The sequence below is a fragment of the Schistocerca serialis genome, chromosome 5, assembly GCF_023864345.2.
Source record: "Schistocerca serialis cubense isolate TAMUIC-IGC-003099 chromosome 5, iqSchSeri2.2, whole genome shotgun sequence".
In the NCBI taxonomy this organism is placed as follows: Eukaryota; Metazoa; Arthropoda; class Insecta; order Orthoptera; family Acrididae; genus Schistocerca; species Schistocerca serialis.
Genome location: NC_064642.1, coordinates 288,655,104 through 288,681,269, shown reverse-complemented (window position 1 = coordinate 288,681,269; position 26,166 = coordinate 288,655,104). Strand labels below are relative to the sequence as shown.

Sequence of the window (26,166 nt, the reverse complement as noted above, 5' to 3'; positions counted from 1 at the left end):
TAGTACACATACAAATGCACATACATCAGCACAGTTGTATTGTCGCAACTGATCATGTAGCCATGTAGTTTTGTGTGTGGGCTACTATATAGCTATAGTGAATTCATCAGAAACCTAGCAATGTTTTCAGTTTTATTTATGTGCCCATTGACAACTCAGTGCCTCAGTTATTTTGTGAGCTCCTCATTAAATTGTGATGAGTGAGAAAGAAAAACCATATACTATTTAGAAGAAGCTTTGAACAGTTAATAGGCACATACAGGTGCACATATGCACATAAAGAAACCTGGTAATATAGGACATATCCTCTGCAATGTAACTACAAGTGGTTTGCAGAGTATGGATGTAGATGTTGATGCAGACATTTGCACTCTCTCCCAGCACAACAGATGCCTGGATTCTGACCTGCCATGTTTAATGGGTCATTTAATTTCAGTGTAAAAGCAAATCATACTTCCGATTTGTTGTGTTGCATTCTATGTGAATGTTGGTGTAATATCTGTATCACATAACTTATTCTGTATCCAGCTGCTAAAATGGTTTCTTCCCCTTTCCTTTCAGGCAGTAAAAGAAGGCCCAACACCTGTGAAGCAAGTACATTTTACAATTGATGTACCAACACATTACATAGCAGATAATGGGAAAAGTGTTGAATTTCTTAGAATCCAACCAGTTCAGGTAAGGATTTTTCATTTTGATCTTGGTAATTTAAGGAATGACTAATGAAATTTATTCCATGGTTAACTCCAGTTGCAGTTTAAGTACTTGACAATGGGTTCTAAAGTGAAAACTAGCCAGTTGTGAGAAGAAAATAACTTTAATTTTTGACAAAGATTACAGCTATGGTAGTGCCATGGTTTCAACCTTAACAAAAAGGAAAAATATCACACATAATAGGGATTTGCACAATGTCATTATAGACCTAGTACAATTTTTGTCTCATTTGCGTTCACAGGATATATTACATTTGTTAACAATGGACCCAGCAAATATATTTTATTACATAGTCTGTTCTTTTTGTCATATAGACTTTATTTTAGTTTTGGTGTTAACATAAGAATCTCTATAAATGAAACTAGTAGCAACTGAATTCCCCTGATACCCAGCAATTAGAGCTTTGACGTAACAGTATAATGATGGCAAATCATTCTGCACATCCTCTGAACAAAGCAGCATGGTAAAGGCCCTTTTGCAGTCTGAGAGCCTACTATTCATCCTAATACAAAATTGCTCTACCATTCAGAATTTTCGTGTTTTAACCAGAATCAAGTCCAAATCTACAACCACAATCATCAGTGAAATAAAAACCTAGCACTGAAAGGATGTTTATTACAAAAAGGAATGTACAGACAGAACATAAGTCAACTCCTGAATGAAGAGTATTTGTACAAACAGAATATTCCATAATATACAAACATTAAAAACATAAGAATTTCCAAGAACATTCAAGAAATGATAAATGGGGTTTAGGGTTTGATTTGGGGGAAGAGACCAAACAGCAAAGTCATCGGTCTCTCAGATTAGGGAAGGAAGTCAGCCGTGCCTGGCATGTACTTCAAGTGATTTAGGGAAATGATAAATACAAAATAACAAATAATTGTCAGTGGTGAGATGTGAACTGGCAACATGTAGCATGTCAGCCAGCAGTGCTAACTACTACTCCACAAGGCATGCAGCACAGTGTGTGCCATAGCCCCCTCTGGTGTAGGAATATCAGTCTGCTGTATCAGAATTTCTCATTGGAGATCATAACATCACTCTACCTCTAGAACTTGTCAATGGTCCTCTGCATGGCAGCACTGATGAAACCTCACATTTTGATCATATTGTCACACCCTCATCACTATGATGAGAACTGAAGGTGGCCCCACCTATCAAAGGTTCAAGATCAATGAGAGTGTCTTCAGTTCTGTAAAGCCTCCATCACTGATCTGCAGTAGGGTTCCATATGGTTGACATGGATGACCTCTCTGCACCTTTATCCATTTAATAAAGAGTCAGAACCCTCAAATTTGTATGTGATGTCCAGCAAGCAATGAATGGTATGATATGGCTCAAACTATCACTTTAGTAACTTATCTGATTGTCCCACTTTCAGCACAGATGTAAAAATCTGTAAATGTAAAAATAGTCTCCGAGTCTGTATCTCTCAGGGCAATGTTTAGCATTGTAACAGTCTCATTCCTTCTCCTGGGCAACAAGGGTCCATATGCAAGCCAGCTTTCTTGCCTCCTGAGTACTGATGAATGGTAGGCATCTTCAGTATCACCCAGTTCAGACAGGAAAAATGTATCCATTATCATTTCGACCTTGCAGTTTTGGAGCAGAAAGAACTGTGTGAAGTCTGTAGTGTCTTGCTTCACTGTGTCATATGCAAATATCATGGCAGGCAGTGTTGTATCCTAGTCTCTTTTTTCGTCATCACTACACTGAAAAATGCTGTTATGCTGTGTTCTAGTCTGTACAAAACCAGTAAATCAGAGCTGTATAAATAACTGTATGCTAAAGCCAAATACAAGTATAGGAGGGCAATAAATGAAGCAAAAAAACTGCATAACATAATAAACATTGAAAAATCTAACAATAAATGCAAAAAGGCCTGAAGTGTAATAAACTCCATTGCTCACACTAAACACAAAGAGGAAATAGCCATTACCCCAGATGAATTTAATAAATATTGCATTCAGTCAATTGAAGAAATCAGTAGTTCAATAAACAAACCCCCTGAAAATGCACTTAGTATTATGGACAGCTGCTTTGAAAAGTTTCCCCCAAGCACCTTCACTTTCACAGAAGTGAGACCAAATAATATACTAAAAATAGTGAAAAATTTCAAACCTTCAGTTAGTGTTGATTATGTAATTTGTTGAAAGATGTTATTGATTGTGTGATTTATCCCTTAGCTTTTTGTATTAACAAATGCCTAGTTGAAAGTAACTTCCCCGACATACTAAAAATTTCTAGAGCTGTGCCCATATATAAAAAAGGGGAAAAGAACTGTCCCGCTAGTTACAGACCTATATCCATAACCCCAGTTTTTTCAAAAAAATTAGAAACAGTTATGTATGAGCAAGTTAGTGTCTACTTGGGTAAACTAAATACAATTAGTGATAAACAGTTTGGATTTAGGAAAGGTAAATCCACAACGGTGCAATGGACTCCCTCGTAAAATTAGTAGTAGATGTGTTCGAGGCTAGGGACTGTGGCCAGGCTACATTTTCTGACCTGAGCAGAGCCTTTGACTGTGTAGAGCATGACACTATGCTGAATAAGCTAGTTTACTATGATTTTGATGACAACAGTATAAATACGTTCAGGTATTTTCTAGAGAACCATCAACAAGTTGTGTGCATTGGTAGGGATAAATCAAATTTGGTTAATGTTAGGTATGGATGGCCTCAAGGGTCAGTGCTTGGACCTTTACTGTTTATACTAATGATTAATGACCTGCCCTTGTTCATAAATTCTCACACAATATTGTATGCTGATGACACAACTTTTATACATAAAATATCTGATCTAGGTACACTGAAAGCACTGACCGAAAATACCCTTGCTCAGTCCTCATTATGGTTCAAAGCTTAGGGCTTCTTACTAAATGAAAACAAAACCCAGACACTTTACTTTAGCCTCAAATAGATTCCTAATGACCAAGAACTAGAAACAGTCAAATTTTTAGAGGTTACTATTGACAGTAAACTGACATGGGAACCACACATTAAAAATATATTGGCTAGGCTTTCAAGAGTTATTTATCTAATTAGAAATTTAAAAAGACATGTTCCCAATGACTATGTGAGATCAGCATATTTTGCCTTCTTCCAAAGCATAATTTCTTATGGAATCTTACTGTGGGGTAGTAGCTGTCATGTAAATGACATTTTACTTTTACAGAAGAAAGTAATAAGAATAATAACAGATTCTGATAAAACAGTACATTGTAAACCTCTGTTTGCTAAAGTGCAGTGTCTTACAGTAGTAAACTTATTCATCTACAGTGTTTTATTGTACATTAGAAACAATGTCTCTAACTTTGTGTTGAGAAGTGATATTCATAGCCACAATACTAGAAACAGAACATCTGTAGGCATGCCTTATCATAGATTATCAAAATTGCAGAACTCCTACCTAGTTTGTGGACTAAGGATGTTTAAAAGACTAAGTGCTGACTTTGAAGATGAAAATACTGCATTCTAATGTGCACCTATTTTATGGAAACTAATTTACATCAATATTGTAGTTTATGTAGAAATATGTGCTCTTGGCTTTGTCTATTGCTGTAATCAGCTGAATGACAATAAAAATTTTATTATTATTATTACTATTATACATCATGAGTGTATCTCCCAACATATTAAAGTGTGGGTGGTAGGCCCTGTCATCCTGTGGGCAATGCCACAATGTGCAATTTTCTCTGCCACTAGACTGGAAACTTTTCCACTATCAGAGATCATCACATACAATTCTCTGTCCTTCTGAATGATGTCTCCTACAAGTAACCTGGGAATTTTCAGAGCTTGGTGACTGGCACAGTCTTGGTGGCTGTGGAGTGTGTGAAGTAGTCAGTGCAGACTCAACTCACATTTGTCAACTTCAGAAACGTCTTTGAAGGGCAATGCCATTTTAATGGAATGGTGTTTCTGCAAACACAATGAATACCAGTCACCCTAGAGGTAATTATGACATGTGCTTCCATTCTTGGCATTCCTTAAAGAGGCTCACATGGTGTTTAATGGGTTGGTGGAAACCTGACCAGTGATACCTGTGTCTCATAATGTCTAGAGTCTTCATGAATTCCAACTGATGACATGTTGGAGTTTAATGGAAATGCTTCAGGATAGCTGGCCATAGATCAGCTAGCATAAGGAGCAACCATTTCTGCACTACTGATTCATAGGTCCTCTTAGATAATGTTTACCCATTTTTAATTGGAATTCTTCTTCATAGCTTCTATGATTTTCAGCAATGTTGAAACTTTCTTCTCTTTAGAAGCAATGTTTTGTAATGCAGTGATGTTTGATGATCTGTTCACAATGCTATATTACATTAAAGGAAAGGTAGTTGACATCCTTATGTTTGCATCCACTTTCATATATGACTTCGACATTGTACTCCTGAAGCCCCAGTGCCCATATTGCCAGTTTTTTGACCTATCCTTCAGGCTAGTCAACCAGCATAGAGAGTGGTGAATTATGTTAAAAGAGATAGAAAGAGAGAGAGAGAGAGAGAGAGAGAGAGAGAGAGAGAGAGAGAGAGAGATTGGTAAATTAATATCACATACATCAGGTTGGGACTCAAGAGAAAATGGGAGTCCAGTGGCATAATTCACTGAATAAATTATAAAGTTACTGAAAGATAATTTTTTAGAAACCCTGTGCAAGAATTGGTTGTAGCTCTAACAAGTCACTAAGACAAAGTCATTAAGTGTGGTGCAGGATGCATTTCATATTTACACTAAACATCACAATTCACATACCGTTGTGTGCCAGTTTGGTCCCCCCCTCCCCCCTGTTCAATCAACCAACCAATCACATAGTGTCTTGTAGTAATCCGTGAGATGAAAGTATACTGCAATACTTCAGTCATTGATGGAAGTCACTACCCTCACAAGTGCTCATTCTAATGTCAGTGATAGTCCCAGCCTCCTACAAACAACAACACCATGCATTCAAAATATTCATTAACTTGAATTAGAGAAACCACTCGAAAGTTCTTAGACTGTGACATTCATGAGTTTTTGTGAATTATAATCCATATTTTCAAAAATAAATTGTGCAGAGCTGTTGCATGAGCAAATACTGGGAGCAGAGCTTGACGAAGGAGTTACATGTTTGTTAGCTTGACCGGGACTGGGCTGAGACTAATGATTTTGAGTGACTTCCAACTATTTAAAGACTGGTGTATGAATAAATTGTTATTTTAGAAACTACACTATCATTTGATGTATGAGTAGGTTAGATTTTTCTATTCTGGATGGACTATAAATATGGATAAAAACTTGGTTTGTGAAAGATGTGGTAGTTTAGGAATTTAGAAACGTTTGTGGAATAATTTTATGTATCCACGTTAGGGTTTCCTGACTCATGTGTACCATTACCACATTGAAAAATGTGGTAAATTATGCCAAAAACCTTAACTGATGACTTATGTAATTAATGAAGTGTAAAAATCATATCTACAAAAGCATAATGGCAAAGGTTGGGATTAACCATGCATAGAGGCAATGTCTGCAATGGAAATTCTATGAGGGCATCTCCAAATTTTCTCTATGAAAACTCTTAAAGCTCATTAATAAAACATTGTTCACATTATAAATCATTATTATTTATGTCTGCATATTTGTAGCCCTCTGCACTAGAAGGCTCTGAATTGTAGCATGTAACATGGCACTGTGTAACATAATTATGTAGGTGCATGAGAAACAGCTTGCTGTAGTCGAGTTTTCAATTAAAAGAGTTCATTCACACATGACGCACCTTCTTCTTCAGCATGACAATACCAGACCACACATGAGCACTGTTGCATCAGGAACAATCCAATGCCTTGGGTTTACTGACATCAACTGTTATCCACACAGTCCCCTCTTTGCCCCATTCAATTTTCATCTGTTTCCAAAACTTAAAGGACACCTTGGAGGAGTTCACTTTGCTTGTGATGAAGTAGCACAAGGTTAGTTGAGATTGTGGCTCCATCAAACAAACTCAAACATTCTACAGTGATTGTATCAACAAACTGGTCTCTCCTTGGGGGAAATGTGTTCATCACTGGGGTGACTTAAAATTTGGAGGCATTATATTTTAGCACACCATGTACATAAATAAGAATGTAAGTATTAATCTGTTCTAAATCTTAAATCTCCAAAACTTCTACAACGATTGCTTTGAAGTTTTGACACAGCATTGCATTCAAATATATGCCTTTTTTGTACCTTGTACTCTGACTGAACATTATACTGCAATATATTCAAAAATCATACAGCCCAGTCTTATACTTGTCCATCAACTAGTTCATATAACAACACAAATCATTACTTGTCTGTATAATACAAATTAACACTGCTGCTATTCTTCACAGTGGGTCACTCCCAATAAACCACAGGCAACTGCAACCCAGTTGTTGTGGCTTAACTTATAAGGATTCCATCAGCCCATAACATGCAGTAGCCCACCACAGCAGCCACACAAAACATCAACAGCAGTGCCCGCTAAACTGGAAGTCCAGCATGCCAACTTTCTCTAGTATGGGACCCAACAACCAATGCAGACAAAGTAACCACACTGCAGTGGTATGATGAGCAGTTTCCTGCGTGGAGAGCTAGGTGACATCTTTGTACTTCCAGATCAAAGGCTTAATGCAAAAGGATGCTCCACTGATGTGTTTGGTAAGCCACAGCTGCAACGAAGTGGTGCCACAGTTGTGCTACTCACAGCTGTGCATTGCAGTGATAGGCTCGTGTGGGTAGTCAAGGCAGTGTCACTCATGATGACATTTGTCTGACACATCCTCTCCTGCCAAACTCAAGCACATGGGGTGGAGGGAGGGGGCACTTACACATTAGCCAGAAATTCTCCACTCAACATCATTCACAATATAAAGTATAGAGAAAACAACTCCATTACTCTTGTAATGATAAGACATCATTATCAAAAGAAAAGGAAATAACATATGATCAAAATACACAAGGTAAATTGAGTTCACCCAGTTGCTACAAAGATCAGAAATCACAACCATCTATTTTTATCAATAGATTACATGTCCTAAGGGTATACTCTTATTTACATGGTTTTTCTTTCAAATAAGGTTTAATTTGAGATCTGTACATTGCAAATATTTTTCTGTTCTGTTTTTGACCAGCAAGGTCACCAACAGTAACGAAAAGCAAAATTCAATCAGGTCCCACAAACCTGGGCAAAAGAGTCCCTATAATTTTATGTGTCCTGGGACTTGTTGTACCAAAGTTTTTAACCCAAAGCCAATCACTTAGTGTCAGGGAGATCAGCTGCCTTCCACCACTGTAATGTTTTACAATTTTCTCATGAGCTACCCTGAAGCTGTTATGAGCACACTTCCAATAAGTGCAGATCTGGGGAGCATCAACACTCTCTGGAAACAATCATTAAGTGACCACAAATAGGCATGCGGCAAGTTAGGTTTAAATGCAAACATCAAGCTTACTTGTATGGCCTTGTGGGCACATGCATAGCCCTATTGAAGGTGTAACCTAGCAATGACAAGAAGCCATCACACCAGATATGATAACTAAAGTGGGAGGCAATCAGGGCTGCCCTCAGTTTATGAATTGTGCACTCTGCAAGGGAAGGGTCTGGATAATTGGGCATGAGTGTACTATGAGCCACCCCTACTTCAAAGCATAAAATATGAAATGTAGCAGATTTAATGGGCATGGTGTTATCCAACTTTGGCTGTAATATTAGAAGTGGCAACAACAAGCAGTAGACCATGAATGTTTCTACGAAAATGAAAATAAACCAGTTGCCCTCTCTGGACCACAGGAGCAGACACACATAATCAACATGTAAGTTTTACATCAGTGCAACAGCTGCATCAGATGACAGAAAGGTTTCATGTGTTGACTGCAGGTTTGCTGATCCCTCTGGTTTTGCACCCTAGCACCAGCTCATGACCTGTTTATCCATGCCTTTCAAGTTAAAATTTTCTCCAATTATGACACTTGTTTTGAACATTCCCAAATGGCACACAACTGAGGTTTCATGATAATACTTGGATCACTAAAGAAACCAGGTCCTCTGGTAGCATAATATTCTGATCTTGGTTCCCTTGATGAGTGAAATAAAATGCATTTCCCTTCAAAGAGAAGGTCATGATGATTTCTCCTTTCCTTCTCCTGCCCTTAATGCTATTTAGCTCAGGGTCTCCATCTTCCTATCTGACAGTGTCCTTAAAGAGAAGTGGGAATCTACTGAGAATGGCACAACTCTGATTAACTGATGACTCTGGTATGACCTCCCTTGTGGTTTCTTCATCCCTTAGTTGTTCCTCTGAGCCTTGATTAACCATTGGCTCAGGCCATTCACCTTAATATTTTCCAAGCCATGGATACATCTGACAATATGCTGAAATGTGTACCGTGCACCTGGTGGTTTGTATGACCCCCTTGGCCTTGCAAACACCCAGCAGAGAGCTGACTATCAGTTTCTGAAAAGAAAAGGTTTGGTGTTCCAGATACAATTAAATTTTACCAAAGTGAACAAGACTGCCATGGTGTCCAGCTCATATGCACAGTACTTTGGTTTGAATGGGGAAGGGCTACATGAATCAAAAGCTGTAGCTGTCTTCCAGATGCTTCTTCCTTCAAAGGGATAGCTGTGACTCAGGACATGGAGGCATCTATCTGGACAATAAATAGCTTACATAAATCAGCCATAGCCAATTCAGGGGCAGTGGTTAAAACATTCTTTAAGACCTGATGTTTTGTTGTGATGGACCCCATTCAATATTTTTCTTTCTTTTGAAGACCATTTTTATGGTGCTGCTAGTTGGAAGAACTAGTCACAAATTTATGAAGAAGATTACTGTTGCAAGTGGAATTTTGTAATAGGCCTGGATTAAGTCAAATATCATAAAGACCTTCATCCTTCGGAACCACAAAAAGCGTGAACCCAAATTAGAAAAGAATATAAATTGGAAGACTACCTTTTTATGAATCACCCATTAATCTGAATGAGATGCATCCCTACTCCTTCACTCCCCAGACAAGTATAGTGGAGGAGTACAGGCATTTAGATGGCCTAATAACTCCCTCACAGAACATTTCATCAATAGTTGTCTGCAGTACTTTCATTCAAGGTGGTGAGAACCTACATTTTGGATGCCTTATGGAGGATATTATCTGTCAATTCAGTTTTATACTGAGCTTCTTGAACCTCCCCTAACCTATCTCTGTGTACATCACAAAACTCTTCACTTGACGTAAAAACTTCCCCCTCTCTTTGGATGACAAATGGCTGATATCATACATGGTAATATATTAGTACCCACTGAGTTAACTACATGCTTCCAGCCCCCCCCCCCCCCCCCCCCCCCTCACCGTCGCCCAATTCAGCACCTGCTTACAAAATTTAAAAAACTTTTGATGAACAAACTCAAAGGAGAACCTTCCATGCCTCCACTGGGGAACTAATCTAGCCCTGCAGATAAAGTCTGAACTCCAAAATAACTGGCACAGATAGATTACAGGACAAGTTAGTGGGAAATTTCCACATAAAATCATCGATCCAAATCTTTATCATAATTGTCCCTAATAGATGCCTTTGCACAGAATTGGCTAGTTGATGGGACACAATTCTGCTTGACAATTCTGACAATTTGCAATGCCCCCAATGCATTAAGCAAACACCCATTTCTGCCTGATGAGAGAGGCGAGTTACTGGTATCAAGGAAAGCACAAACCAGCTCCTCATATATAGGCTTATACACAATGGGAAGTCAGCTCTGGGTATTGCCATATTCTTCTGCAAAAGCCCCTCCTTGGGATCCCCAGCAATATGCCCAGTTTCTTTACCCTTAAAGCACTCACTGCAGACAACACCAGCTGCTGGCTGTGAGAAATATTTTCCATCCCTTGCCGCAGCTTGCACACAGTTCAACAACTCTCCTAACTGGTGGAAGTTCTGCTGCCACTCATAAAACCATGCTTTAGAGCAATCAACTGATGCATTCTCTCCAAAATATTTTCAACTATTTCCCTTTTGCTATAATTCAAACACAAACTTCTAGCACCATCTTTTATCCTTTTGATGTACTTCACTAATGGTTCATTATAATGTTGTACTTCTAGATAGCCTTTGCTGACAAGCTCATGTTGGGCACAATAGTTATGACAAATTAAGTTGTAAAATACAGTGGATGACAGTCTGCACCACGTACCACCTATCGATGCCCAATCCAGTTCCCCACTTACCATAGGGCTCAGCAACTAAAAAGAATGTTCATTACTTAATCCAAGACATTCCCCTGTACCTTACAATTACAATAAAAATCTTAATGCCATCAGTAATTCATCAATAGAATCTAATGATAATACCCCAGCTGCCTGAAATAATCTCTCTAATGATTCCAGAATGGAAATTTTACTCTGCAGTGGAGTGCGCACTGGTATGGAACTTTCTGGCAGGTTAAAACTGTGTGCTAGACTGAGAATCAAACTCAGGACCTTTGCCTTTCGTGGTTAAGTGCTCTACCGACTGAGCTACCCAAGCACAACTCATGCCCTGTCCTCACAGCTTTAATTCTATGAGTACCCCATCTCCTACCTTCCAAACTTCAAGAAGCTCTCCTGCAAAACTTGCAGAGCTAGCGCTCCTGGAAGAAAGGAACATTCTTGAAACACGCCTCAGGCTGTGTCAAAGCCATGCCTCCGCAATATCCTTTCTTCCAGGAGTGTTAATTCTGCAAATTTCACAGGAGAGCTTCTGTGAACTTTGGAAGGTAGGAGACGAGGTACTGATGGAATTAAAGCTGTGAGGTTAGGGTGTGAGTCGTGCTTGAGCAGCTCAGTTGGTAGAGCACTTGCCAGCGAAAGGCAAAGGTGCCAAGTTTAGGTCTTGGTCCAGCACACAGTTTTATTCTGCCAGGAAGTTTCATCTCTCTAACGAGTTAGATTACTTAAGGAACAAATTAGACATTGCTCAAAAAGGGGATCCATGAAGGGTTTCCTCCCCCTTGGCTGAGACAACTTCCTTGTAATAACCTCTTCCAACTGGAATAACAACCCCTGGGTTCATATCAGCAATTCATTCAACTATTTGCACAATGCATTGCAGATGGAATTGGATGGTATTATGCTACACAAAATCTGTGCTTTCTGGACACAATGCATAACAAGGTATTCAGTTCTGCTAACTTGCGAGATAGATGGTTCACTAACCTCAAAGAAAGTAACTGTTGATCATAACTCTGTTAATGTAGTTTTAATGCGTGACATAAAATCACTCATCTGAGCTTCCATCAACTCCAGAGGGCCATCACATGATCAACAACTTCCCATAGATGGCATGCTAACTCAGCTGCACTGCCCATCATATCAGCAATACAAATCTTTAAATCATTACTTAATTCATCCTGAGTTCCACCATCCTGAAAACCTCCCTGTTAGCCATGCTGAAGCAGAATTACAGCAAGTAATATTTGTTAAAATGTACACAACAAATACACACAAAAAACATTTTCAATTTTTCCCCAAAGAAAAATATTGTTGGTCTCACACCAATGTCACTCTCTTTGCTACTAATTTATAACATGTTCAGTGAGTGGAAGGGGTAGATTGAAATGAGTGTGATACATTGTTTTGAAAACACATTTATCACATTCAACAAACATTTCTTTGAAAATAATACTAAAACCCTACTAACACTTTCTTCAGTACAAGAGTTTGGATTGTAAAGATCCCCAGTAAATGTTACTTACAGATGAGCTTACACACAATTATTTTAAATCATCACAAATGACTTCCCACTCAGATACAATAAAACATAATACAAATGACTTCTCACACAACTATAACAAAACAGCATTAATCTCTTAATTCAAATTAATGGTCAGGTGTAATTTAATGATGTGATCATCAAGCCCAGAAGCAACATTAACAATCTTGGAGAATATGCCCCTTTTAACCATAAAATATTTTGACTGAATGGTATAGTGCAATATACTCAAACAGTGAATAACATGATCTTATTCAAGTCTGTCAACTAGTTCAAACAGTGACACAAATCATTATTTGTCTGTATAATATATCTCAACACATTTCTTATTCTTCAAAATGGGTCACTCCTGATAAACCTCAGGCAACTGCAATTCATTCTCTGTGGCTTACACAAAGATAGTCCCTATTCAAATACAATAACCCACCATAGCAGTCACATGAAAACATCAGCCAAACCATGTAGCAATGCCTGTGAACATGGAAGTCATGTGTGAAAGCTTTCTCTAGTATTGGCCCCAACTAATACACAAAATAATGTTAATGTTTGATGGTAACTGCCATTATCACCGACATGGGCCAAGTAACTGTTCTGAAACGGTTATGGTGAGCAGCGTCCTGCATGGAGAGTGAGGCTACTTCTTGTTACCTACAGCCTGAAGGCTCAATGCAGAAGGGTGCCCCACGTATGCCTGTTAAGCCACAGTTGCAACTAGATGGCACGACAGTTATGCTGCTCCCAGTGCCACACTTCAGCAAGAAGGACACATGGGAATTCAGGCCAGCACAACTTATGATAAGTTATTTCTAGCACACTTTACTTATCCTGGTAGTGTTATGTTTTTAAAGGGTGAATGACATACACATATGAAATCGTGTCACTCCAAGATTCTGTTGACTTTTATTGAGCTGTTACTGACAAACAGGATGCAAGTATGCTAAAAACACCTTCACACTGGGAGTTGTGGTGACTATTGGAGGCATGTTGATATATATCAGTGTGTGTAGACTCTCTGTACACACTATGTAAGAGCTTACCATCTGGTTTCTATTTCACCGGATTGCCAAGACACTGTAAGATGCCATCCAATTCCAACTCTGTGGTATGCTGTATGTTGTAGTGAAGTGAATTGAAGTGATGGAGCAATTCACCTAAGGTTTCCTGTCCATGTAGTAAAGTGAGAAATGTGTTTTCCAAATAGTGATAGAAACAGATTGGTTCTAATTGGGCTTACTCCAGAGCCTTCACATCACAATCTATTAAACAAAATCACCTTAACCAGTGACAGAGGACATGCAATGGTAATACTGTCTCTCTGTTCACAATAATTTCCAATGAAGTTGAGGTAAGTTGCAGTGTGCATAAAAATGAAAACTCTCATTAGGTTAATCTTGAATGTCTTGAATATCAGCTCCATGGAGTCCTTTAGTGGTACCCTGCTGAAGGAAGACACAACATCAAAACTTACCAACATTTCGTTGTCACTGAGGTGAAGATCTTGTACATGCTGTAGAAAATGGATGGAATTACAGAAGTCATGCTGACATTTCTCCACAGATGGAGTCAGAAAGCAGTCAGTTTTTGGGCAAGCCCCTGTGCTGCTACTCCTAAATTTTTGACAGTGAGCTGCAGAATGATGCACTCTTTGTGAAAATTCAGTAGCCCCCACAGCTGTGGGTATGCAGCAGCTCATCATTGAAGTTTCTTGACAGTTTCTGCATGGAGGGTACTGTGAAGAAGTTTTATGGTTTTTTTCTGGAGGTGACTTGTCAGATCTCCTTCTATTTTCCTGTAATCTGCATCACTGGAAAGACCAAAAATTTTCTGTTTGTATTCTGAGTGCAGGATCAACACCATAGTTTTCATGTTGTCAGTAGGCAGGATGACCAAATTAATCTAGATCATCATGCAACTTGCAGAAAGTAACTCTTCGCAACTTTGAAATGTTGCTCTGTGGTGGTGTGGTCCTGGTGAGCATGCTGCAAATTATATGGCATATTGCTTTGGCTTCATTGATTGTCAGAGCATAGGTGGCTCATTCCACACTGCTTCTGATATACACAGTTGGAAATAATGCTGGGGTCAGGGCAAAGTTTAGTCCTTTCCCAAGCCCAAACTTTGCTGCATCATCAGTTGTTCTTGTAAGGTTTATCACAGTTCACTGAGATGGATCTTGTGTGTACTGAAGACCACAAGTAGCAGCCAGTCCTTACCACCACCACCACCACCTACCATGGTGGGAGCAGAATGATGGATCAGATTATGACCAATGTATACAGTAAGACAACATGACCAGTGCAGCAGTCATCAGGAGTTACCTGAAGATGGCATAAATTCTTATTTGGCAAAATGTTATGGAGAAATGACCCAATAATTCTACATGCAATCGTGTAGTTCACGTTGACATATATACTTCTCAGTTCCCAGAATGTGCAAGGAACTAGCAAATCCAAGGAATTGGTTTCTCATTCTCACATTGAAAATCAGAAATCAGACTATATACATCTTCCTCTCATTATATTTACCACTTTGCTCTCCATAATTTACTTACAAATTATTACAACATGTTACATTCAAAAAATTTCATATCTTCACTACAAACATTTTTTTTATTATTTTGGCTCCATGAGCTCTACCAAATAACAATTTGCCCTGAGGTGTGTCTATAATATTTCTGACTGGCATACTCTTAAGTGAACTACAGAAATGCTAGGTAGGAGTATCAAAAATGTAGATACTCAAGAGTTCAAGTCTTGGTCCAGCACACAGTTTAATGTACCAGGGAGTTTCATATCAGTGCACACTATGCCACAGAGTGAAAATTTATTTCTAGGAAAAGATGGATTGTTACTTACCATAAAGATCATACATAAAGTCGCAGACAGCCACAGTTAAGAGACACTTACAGAAAGCCGTAGGCTACAGCCTTTGGCTGAAAAAGAGAAATACACACCATTCATTCACACAAGCAAGTGATCAGGTACTAGCCAGTTGTTGCCACTCCCACCATCACCACCACTACTGCCACCACCACCACCACCATTACCACCACCATCACGTATATCTCCATGACCAGCGCTGGCGGTCATGTGCATGAGGTGCGCTTGCTTGTGTGAATGAATGGTGTATGTCCTCTTTTATGATGAAGGCTATAGCCAAAAGCTTTGTCTAAATGCCTTTTAATTTCATCAGGAAAGTATATGTCATCCAGTTTATGACTTTTATATAAGGATAACATGGAAACTATTTCAAAGAGGAAAGAGCTACAGACTGGGGAAAATGGAGGGGATGGTATGTTGAAAAGGAAAGGTAGGTCACTTAGACCTCCTGATGAGGGAGACCCACCTTGTAGTGAGGATGTGGGCAGATAAAACTCAATGGCAGATTTTCTAATGGTAAGAGTAAAATATTAATCAAAAAATGTGTGTGCCATTCCCCATTCACTGTTCCATCAATAAAAAATGAGCCACTCATGTGCTATTCAGTTATGGCACCCCACATATTCACATTCCACTATCATTGGTGGAATACTTGAGAAATGTGATGTGGGTTTCCTTTTGACCAATAGCAAACATTTCTCAAATTTACTTTCCCATTACTTATGAACATGGCCTCAGCAGTAATAAATTTTTTCTCGACAAAATTATAGTGTTACAGGAGAACCCACTGACAGTATTCAACCCAATGTTGAAAGCTGCTGCCATGTAGCTCTTGAAATAGAAAAACAATGTAGGTAAAATAGGCTGCTATTTACCAAAATGGATGGACATATGGACATATCCCACAGCAGGTGTGAATGAATCCTAGAACCCCTACACTACACGCACAGATAAAAGCTCATAAAGAAGGTAACTAAGCAAGATTCATTGTCAGTATTTTTGGAAGCTTTGCTTGTTATGCCTCGAGATTTCTTCTTCAAGTTTTAATCATTAACATAATTTTGGAAGGAGATTACTCAATACATAATCATAAGGAGTTGGTTGCATGTTTGCATGCTCAGGATTTTCCAGAAGGTTGCCATCTCGTTTCTCTTGATATCAAAAACCTGCATGCGAATGTACCCTTAAGGGAAACTACAGATGTTGCTTCTAATGGAAGAAATTAATGAGATTATTACTCTCTTAGATGTGCTTATCTCCCACAATTACTTTTCAGCTAACTATGCTATTTACAAGTGAGGATGGTTTGGCCATGGTGTCTTGCCTTTCCAGCTTCCTAGCTGAAGTCTTTGTGCATCATGTAGAATCTGAGTTTTTCAAACAGGGGTTCCCTATTAGCAAGCAGATCATCCTATATAAAAGTTGTGTTGATGATATTTTCATTTTTTTAAAGGGTATTGGAGGAGATATAAACCTCCTCACTGAAGAGTTTAATCACGTACATCCAAAACTAACTTTCATGCATGAAATCATGAACTCTGAACAGTGTGTCTGTTATACATTCCTCCTCCTATCATTTGAGGTACTAAAAGCTTAGTTATTTTAAAGCTGCTGTTTTAAGAATGTGAGCCCCCCTTTCTTACAGTAATATTAGGAGAGAATTGAAAAATCTCCTCAGAGCAGTTAATGTTCCAAAGATTGTAATTTGTGCAGTCAATGCGACCTATCAACACCACACAGCCCCCCCCCCCTCACCCTGCAGTACAGGTACAGAGTATGGCCTATGAGCCCTGAGGGGGGGGGGGGGGGGAATGTGGGTGTCAGCATCAGTGTGATGGGTGCAGGGCGACAGGACCATGACAGGTAGATCCATCTCTGTCGGTCCTACTCGTAATCCAAAAACCAGCAGGGGGGGGGGGGGGGGGGGGAATGATGCATCGGCCAACTCAGGAGTAGCGGTATGGGAGAGGAGGCGGTGTGTGAGCGTGCCTTCCCTGAATGTGTACTGAGCTGTCTGAAGAAATGAAAGCTTGAACACATTACGGGTTGCACTCTTGTGGGAGGGACAACCTGTGCACTATCTTGTGGTTGAGTTCTCCGGTGAGGGTCAGGTCTGTGCTGTTGATGAGCAGTACAAACACACGACTATCTAACATCATAATCAACATGTTGTCGATGTGGTCAGGTGATACGTTGCAGTGCAAAACGAAGGATGGGGCATCCATGTCTCTAGTACCTGAAATGTATTCAAAACCTGTGAATTGGATGATGATGACATGGCTGAGGAACTGGTGAACTGTGGTAGTGACTCATTGGATGGAGGAAACCCAACAGTAGGTTGAACGGACTCATTGGTGGGTTCGTAAAAAGAACATGTGCTTGGGCAGTCTGACTGGGACATCAGAGGGGTGTCGGAGTCTACAAAGGCCAGCTTGAGCCTGTGTAGAGAAACGGTTTGTGGGTGATCTTTTATCATAATGTCGAACATTGTCTTGCCCCTCTGGAGTGCTTCGAAGGGGCTGAGGTAAGGGGGTTGTAAGGGTTGTCTGATAGAGTCATCCCTGAGCATGACTTGTGAGCAAGTCCTGAGTGTGGTCAACAGTAAGTGTCAGGTGGGGAATGGCTGACAGGTGGATGTAGCCAGGTGTTTCTAAAGTGTGCATACATCCTTCCGATAAAGTCTAGTAAAGAGGGGGATACCCAGTATCTTGAGGGAGAATTAGTTCCGCAGGTACAACCGGGTTTCCGCTGAAAACAAATTCGGAAACAATCCCATGTAAATCTGTTTTAAATGTAGAACATAGGTGCAGCAACTACCAAGGAAGTGCCTTGGACCAGAGACAGTCTTGGCACCTGAGTGCAGTTTTAAGGGTGTGGTGCCATTGTTCCACCAACCTGTTGCTTTGTGGGTGGTAGGCTGTCATATGGATCTTTTTAATACTGCAAAGATTACAGAGAATTGTAAAAAGTGCAGATTCAAACTGTTGACCCTGGTCAGTTGTGATGGTGGACATGCAGCCGAACCTAGTGATCCAAGAAGAAACGAATCCTTTGGTCACAGTTTCAGCTGTGATGTTGGGTAAGGGGACGGCTTCCACCCAACAAGATATTCAGTCTATTGTGGACAGGATGTACCTGTGGCCCTCCGATAGAGGGAGGGGACTGATATGGTCGATATGTACGTGACGAAAACGTCCCTTAGGGATGTCAAACTTGCCAAGTGGCGGAGATGTGTGATGTCCTATTTTGTTTCATTGACTGGAAATGCAGCTGCATGCCCATGTTTGACAGTCCCATTTCACATCTTTCCACACAAAATGCTCTGTGATGAGGCGAGTGGTGGCTCGGACACCGGGGTGGGCGAGATTATGCAAGGTGTCGAAAACCTGTCGGCACAGCATGGGTGGGAGCAAAGGCTGCAGAATGCCCGTAGCAGAGTTGCACCACACTTCATCCAAAATGACAGGGAACTTGGCCTTGGTAAACATGAGCAAAGACTGCGAGTCCATGAGCAGACCCTCGTATGAAGCCTGTAGAGCTGCGAGGTCACATAAATCGACGATCCTTGGAATGGCATTGATCAGCGAGAGGGAATCAGTGGGGATGTTCTCTGTGCCTTTGATGTGGTGTACATCTGTAGTAAATTGAGAGACCAGGTCGAAGTGTCCTCTGGCAGGTTGCAGAAGGTGTCTGCCAGCAGTTTGTGATCAGTAAGAATGAAGAAAGGATGGCCTTCCATGTCAGTGCAGAAATGTTTGACGGCCTCGCACACTGCCAGAAGCTCTCTATCAGAAGCGGAATATTTCTTCTGTGCTGTAGACAGGTTTTTGCAGAAGAAATGAAGTGGTGAAACTGTGTTGACTTAGCTCTGTTGTAATACTGCCCCAACCGCGATGTCGCTGGTGCCCGTAGTGATGAACAAATCGGCAGACAGATCAGGGTGGACGAGTATGACTGCATGAGCTAAAGCTGTTTTAAGATTCCTGAAAGCCTCTGGCATGGGTTCAGTCCAACGGATTGGTTTAATGCCCAGAGTTTGTTTGTCAGAGAGTGAGTCCATCAGCGGGGCCTGCACTGTGGCAGCAGAAGGCAGATGATGGGGGTAGTAATTTATAGCACCTAGGAAACGTCTGAGTTCTTTGTATGTAGCTAGGGGTGGCAATGATGTGATAGCCTGCACGCAAGATTTGGGAGGCTGTATTCCATCTGTGGAGACAGTGTAGCCCAGAAATGTCATAGAAGAGTGACGCAATTGGAATTTTTCTTTTTTGACCTCGACACCATTGGATGCCAAAGTCTGAAGGACCTGGGATAAATTATCCTTGTGGTCTTCAGTCGATTTACAGAAAATGAGTATGTCATCCAGGTATGCAAAGCAGAACTCGAATTGTCATAAGATTGAGTCAATGAAACGTTGCCATATTTGTGCTGCATTCTTCAAACAAAATGGCATGAAGTTGTATTGGAACAAACCAAGTGGCATGATGATCACAGTCTTTGGAATGTCTTCTGGCACTATGGGAATCTGGAGATAAGAATGTTTGAAGTCAATCACACTGAAGGTTGTGGCACCCGATAACATAAAAGTGATATCGTTTATGTTTCACACAGGGTAATTGTCCATGACAGTGCGAGCATTTAAACATCTGTAATCACCACACATTCAAAAAGAACCATTGTGTTCAGTGACGAGCTGCATTGGTGAGGACAAGTTGCTGTCTGATTGCTGTAGGATGCCTGCCTCCAGAAATTCGTTAATTTGCTGCTGGGCCACGCGCAACTTAATGGGGTTGAGGCATCTAGCCTTGTGTCTATAAGGTGGGTCAGCAGCAGTAATTATCTTGTGTGTCATTCTGTCAGTGATGGAAGAGACTGAGAACTGCACACGAGGCTGAGTAATGTTCTGACGTGGAGTTTTCGGATGGTTGGGGCATGATGAGGCGTACCTCTTAGTACAAGTGAGAAAAGGCAGCATGAAAGTCACATGTCTATTACAGAAGCACAGTGTGCGCTTGTTTGTAGAGGTTGGCTGTGTGTGCAGCACAGAGCAGAGTGGGGTGTGCAGTGACTGTCTGTTGTTAACTTTGCCTTGGGTAAACGGCGCAGGGGAGAGAGGTGCTGGCGTCGCTCGAGGGACAGCGATGGCTGCTAAGTTGCTTGGCTGGCATACGGGAGAGGGGGAATGTTTATCAACAAGTGGGGCAGCTGCCTGCATACTGGGCATGGTCATGCTGCACAAGCAACTGTTATTAGAGACACTGTTTGAAACACGAGGCACTGTGCATAGTGGGTGCTTGGGCGGTGCACAGGTCACTGAACGCAAATCATCACATGCTATGAATGTTTTTAAACTAACCCAATGAGTGTTCAAATTGATGCTTGGCAATGAAGTTCGATCTGGTGAAGGAACTTTAGATTGAAGTTTCAACAGCGAGGTGTGGGCTGCAGTGAGCTCTATGTAAGTGTGAGCAATGTGTTATTCCAACCCATCGTTCTCCTGGTGGAGGTGCACCACTGAGTCGTATTCTGAAAGTAGGTTAGTGACACAGGTCACAATCTTGCCCATGAGGGTGGAACACTCACGAACTGGAGGTGGAGATGAAGGTGACTTCAGCGTGTCTTGGAAGGCCTGCAGTCCTGCTCCACAAGAGTTCATGCTGGGATCCGACATCACCAGAGCAGAAATGTTACTACCACACACTTTGGAACAACAGCTGGTTGTAATTTCTCTGAAGACGCCCAAAAAGACGATGCAGCAGGCATGGTCGGTACCATGGGAATGAATGGGCAAGTGGTGCTTAATGAGGGCCCGTAAGCTGGACCAGAAATTTCAGGAATAGCACTGACATTGTCCAACTCGGAAATGATGTGGAAGGCCGGTACAGCAGCCACAGACAGTACTGTGGAAGGAGCGAGTGGTTGTATTGTCAGAATTGAGGCCACCCATGGGTGACAGGGGACAGAGGAGTGCCTGGAGCTTAAAGTGGCAACAACAAGAGTTTGCTCCAGACTGAACGCTGAAAGGCATAATCAGTCTTAAATGATGATGATGATGACTATCCATGCACCCTTCACACCTAGGACCATAAAACTCTGGTGAAACCTGTTGGTGGTTGCACTGTCGAGTACAATGGTGAAGAGGCTATGTTGGGTGCAGTTGTACCCACGTGGTCGCAAAACTGGGCCGCCAATCCAGTGGTTTGTTCTGGTGAATTGGATGCATAAAAATGTCTGTTACTCATTTGTGAGGAAGGCGAGGCTGGCTTAACTTGGTAATAGTTGACTGTGTGTGTGTTTTGCACAGATGGTGGCATTTCCCACAGCACTACTGTAACCAATGTTGTGGTGCGCAGAGGATCAAATCATGTGTGCAAATTTTGGACCCTTTGAACTTCGTACAAGTGATCGATCACTTTGATAGCTGCCATCCATTCCACATCAAACGCTCCCTTCCCTACAGCCTAGGTATTCGTGGCAAACGTATCTGCTCCAGTGACGAATCCCTCAACAATTACACCAATAACCTAACCAGTGCTTTCCTCTCCTGCAACTATCCTGCAGACCTTGTCCACAAACAGATCTCCCGAGCAATACACTCCTCCCCATCCAACAACAATGTTCCTATCCCCAGACCACACAGAAGCATCCCCCTTGTCACCCAATATTATCCTGGCCTCGAAAACATCAACAAATTACTCCACCAGGGATATGACTTTCTCAAGTCAACCCCTGAAATGAGATCATCCCTTGACAAAATTCTCCCCACACCACCCAGAGTTGCCTTTCGTCGCCCCCCTAACCTCCTTAACATCCTTGTTAAACTGTACAATATTCCCAGACTACCTTCTCTACCCAGCGGTTCCTACCTCTGTAACTGACCCCACTGCAAAACCTGCCCCATGCATCCCCCCACAACCACCTACTCCAGCCCCGCTACTGGTAAAACATACACAATTCAAGGCAGGCCCACATGTGAAACTACACATGTCATTATCAGCTGACATGCGTGCACTGCACAACCTTTTACATTGGTATGACAACAACTAAACTGGCTGAGCGCATGAACGGACACAGACGAACTGTCCGCCTAGGAGATGTCCAATACCCAGTAGCGGAGCATGCCCTCCAGCATAATTCTAGGGACCTAGGAACCTGCTACACTGTGTGTGCCATTTGGCTTCTTCCACCCAACATCAGTCCCTCTGAACTGCGGAGATGGGAACTTGCACTCCAACACGTCCTTTCATCCCGCCATCTCCCTCGACTGAACCTACGTTAAACCACCTCACTCCCATTTACTCTTCAGTCTTCTCCTCTTTCCCTTTCCTCTTTAGCCATTCACGCATCTTTTCATCCTACATAGTTGTGTTTTTCTTTATACTACACTCCTGGAAATGGAAAAAAGAACACATTGACACCGGTGTGTCAGACCAACCATACTTTCTCCGGACACTGTGAGAGGGCTGTACAAGCAATGATCACACGCACGGCACAGCGGACACACCAGGAACCGTGGTGTTGGCCGTCGAATGGCGCTAGCTGCGCAGCATTTGTGCACCGCCGCCGTCAATGTCGGCCAGTTTGCCGTGGCATACGGAGCTCCATCACAGTCTTTAACACTGGTAGCATGCCGCGACAGCATGGACGTGAACCGTATGTGCAGTTGACGGACTTTGAGCGAGGGCGTATAGTGGGCATGCGGGAGGCTGGGTGGACGTACCGCCGAATTGCTCAACACGTGGGGCGTGAGGTCTCCACAGTACATCGATGTTGTCGCCAGCGGTCGGCGGAAGGTGCACGTGCCCGTTGACCTGGGACCGGACTGCAGCGACGCGCGGACACACGCCAAGACCGTAGGATCCTACGCAGTGCCGTAGGGGACCGCACCGCCACTTCCCAGCAAATTAGGGACACTGTTGCTCCTGGGGTATCGGCGAGGACCATTCGCAACCGTCTCCATGAAGCTGGGCTACAGTCCCGCACACCGTTAGGCCGTCTTCCGCTCACGCCCCAACATCGTGCAGCCCGCCTCCAGTGGTGTCGCGACAGGCGTGAATGGAGGGACGAATGGAGACGTGTCGTCTTCAGCGATGAGAGTCGCTTCTGCCTTGGTGCCAATGATGGTCGTATGCGTGTTTGGCACCGTGCAGGTGAGCGCCACAATCAGGACTGCATACGATCGAGGCACACAGGGCCAACACCCGGCATCATGGTGTGGGGAGTGATCTTCTACACTGGCCGTACACCACTGGTGATCGTCGAGGGGACACTGAATAGTGCACGGTACATCCAAACCGTCATCGAACCCATCGTTCTACCATTCCTAGACCGGCAAGGGAACTTGCTGTTCCAACAGGACACTGCACGTCCGCATGTATCCCGTGCCACCCAACGTGCTCTAGAAAGTGTAAGTCAACTACCCTGGCCAGCAAGATCTCCGGATCTGTCCCCCATTGAGCATGTTTGGGACTGGATGAAGCGTCGTCTCACGCGGTCTGCACATCCAGCACGAACGCTGGTCCAACTGAGGCGCCAGGTGGAAATGGCATGGCAAGCCGTTCCACAGGACTACATCCAGCATCTCTACGATCGTCTCCATGGGAGAATAGCAGCCTGCATTGCTGCGAAAGGTGGATATACACTGTACTAGTGCCGACATTGTGCATGCTCTGTTGCCTGTGTCTATATGCCTGTGGTTCTGTCAGTGTGATCATGTGATGTATCTGACCCCAGGAATGTGTCAATAAAGTTTCCCCTTCCTGGGACAATGAATTCACGGTGTTCGTATTTCAATTTCCAGGAGTGTATATACCTCTTTACTTCTGTATGCATCCTCTTCGGTTTGAAGGTGGCACAGTACTTACAGTCGAATATCTTTGGCTTCCCTCTGACAACCATGCCTCCATCCTTGCTACCCTCCCTGTTTTCCTTTCCCTGTTGCTTCATAACCTGGGTTGTGAGTAACTGAATCTACTTTCCCTTCTTCCCTTTCTTTCCCCTCTCTCCTCCCTGATGAAGGAACATTTGTTCCGAAAGCTAGGAATGTAAATTTTTTGTTCTGTTTTTTGTGTATCTATCGGCTGTACTGAGCTGAGGTAAGTACTGGCCAGCCCCTCTATCTCTTTGTTAGTATTTGTTTCACATTTAAGATTTTGTTTGACACAGGGGTGCAAGTGGAAGTAGCTACTAAGAGTTTAATGGGATGAAGGAAGTTAGACCCACCACGTTATAGGTTGCGTGGAGTGGGAGATAAGAAGGTCACACCTTTGGGGGAAGTGACAGTTGACTTTTGCATAGGAAAAGTCAGATTTGATGCATGCATGGAGGTTGTACCAAGGGTAAGTGAGGGGTTATGACGTGATTCTAGGAGTTGATTTCTTGCATCAACATCACGCCAAAATTGACCTTGGACAACGAACTTCGGAACTTGGTGGAATGTTATTTCAGCTAGGGGAAACTGTTGTCAATGCAGAACTGTCACAAGGGGCATTCAACGTAATGAACAAACCAATTGAACCATGCATGTTAGCATTAAGGCTTAAATCGTGTGAGTGTGTGTCTGGTGACACCAGAAAGTTGCTTTGGGTAAGTGTGGAGTTGAATCTGCCTGTGGGCACTGTATGTGTTATTGAACCATTGCAGGATAGTGAAGTTGTGGCTCCATTGGGTTGTTTTGTGAAACATAGTATTGTACACATACAGGAGGGGAATGACAGGCTAGTAGGTCCCTTGAACACGGAAAATTTTAGCGCTGTAGATGTGATTTTGAGAAAAGGAGTTTTAGTAGTGCATTTGGATGTACCAGATGACAAAGCCTGGTGTTTGAGAGGTAGGTGAAGTGATCACCCACTAAATGCCAATAGAACTGCATTGCAAGACACAATTAAGCATTTGAAAGGAGGAGAAAAAGAGCATATGGAAGAATTGTTGGGGGAATTTAAGGATTTGTTTTTTTCCGTGAGGCCCTTTTCCAGCAACTCCACTAGTTCAGCATAGGATACCAACAGGGAATGAAGCACCTGTTTACCATAAACCATACAGAATACTGAGGTATTTGCTGCTGATTGTGGAGGATTTCATTGATCAGCAGCATGCGGATGGTATTAAAGAGCATAGTAATACTCATAATTGCTGGGGAGCAGGCATTGTCATTGTGCCTAAAAAATCTATGAATGGAACTAAGAAAAACAGGTTCTGTTGTGATTACTGATACCACAATCATAAGACAGTAATGGATGCATACCCCATTCCAAACATATTGGAGACACTGGATCACTTAGGACAATTCAGTACTTTTCTATGATGGATCTGACAAGTGGTTATCATCAGTTAGAGGTGGCTCCAGAGGACTGTCCAAAAACTGCTTTCTCTACTCCTGGAGGCCATTACCAGAATGCCATTCAGTTTGAAAAATGCTCCAGCAATGTTTCAGAGGTTGGTAGACAGTGCCTTGAGGGATTTGAAACCACAGCAGTGACTTGTCTATTTGGATGACGTTATAGTGTTTTCAAGTAGTATGGAGCAACATAGACAGGGATTAAGGGAAGTTTTTATGAGGTTGAGAGCAGCTTGTTTTACATTGAGCCTGGAGAAGTGTCATTTTGCATTAGAAGAAGTAAAATATTTGGGTCATACTATCATTAAGGACGGAGTGCAAACCAATACGAGGTTGGTACAGTCTGTGAGCGATGTTTAGGAACAGAAAACCGTTAAGGAAGTGCAGTCATTCATCAGAATTTGCAATTTCTATCGAAAGTTTGTGAAGGGTTTTGCAGAGTTAGCACAGCCATTGACATGATTGTTATGGAAGTGTGTGAAATTTG

At 42.0% G+C, this 26,166-nt stretch overlaps 1 protein-coding gene across 1 annotated transcript in view; it reads left to right on the top strand.

Annotated features, from left to right (window-relative positions):
- Positions 1 to 26,166, top strand: part of LOC126481907 (integrin alpha-PS5-like) — a 553,290-nt gene that overhangs the window by 456,521 nt on the left and 70,603 nt on the right. The window contains exon 19 of the mRNA XM_050105865.1: positions 562 to 678. Within this exon, the coding sequence (XP_049961822.1) occupies positions 562 to 678 (117 nt within the window). The remainder of the gene's footprint in view (positions 1 to 561; positions 679 to 26,166) is intronic.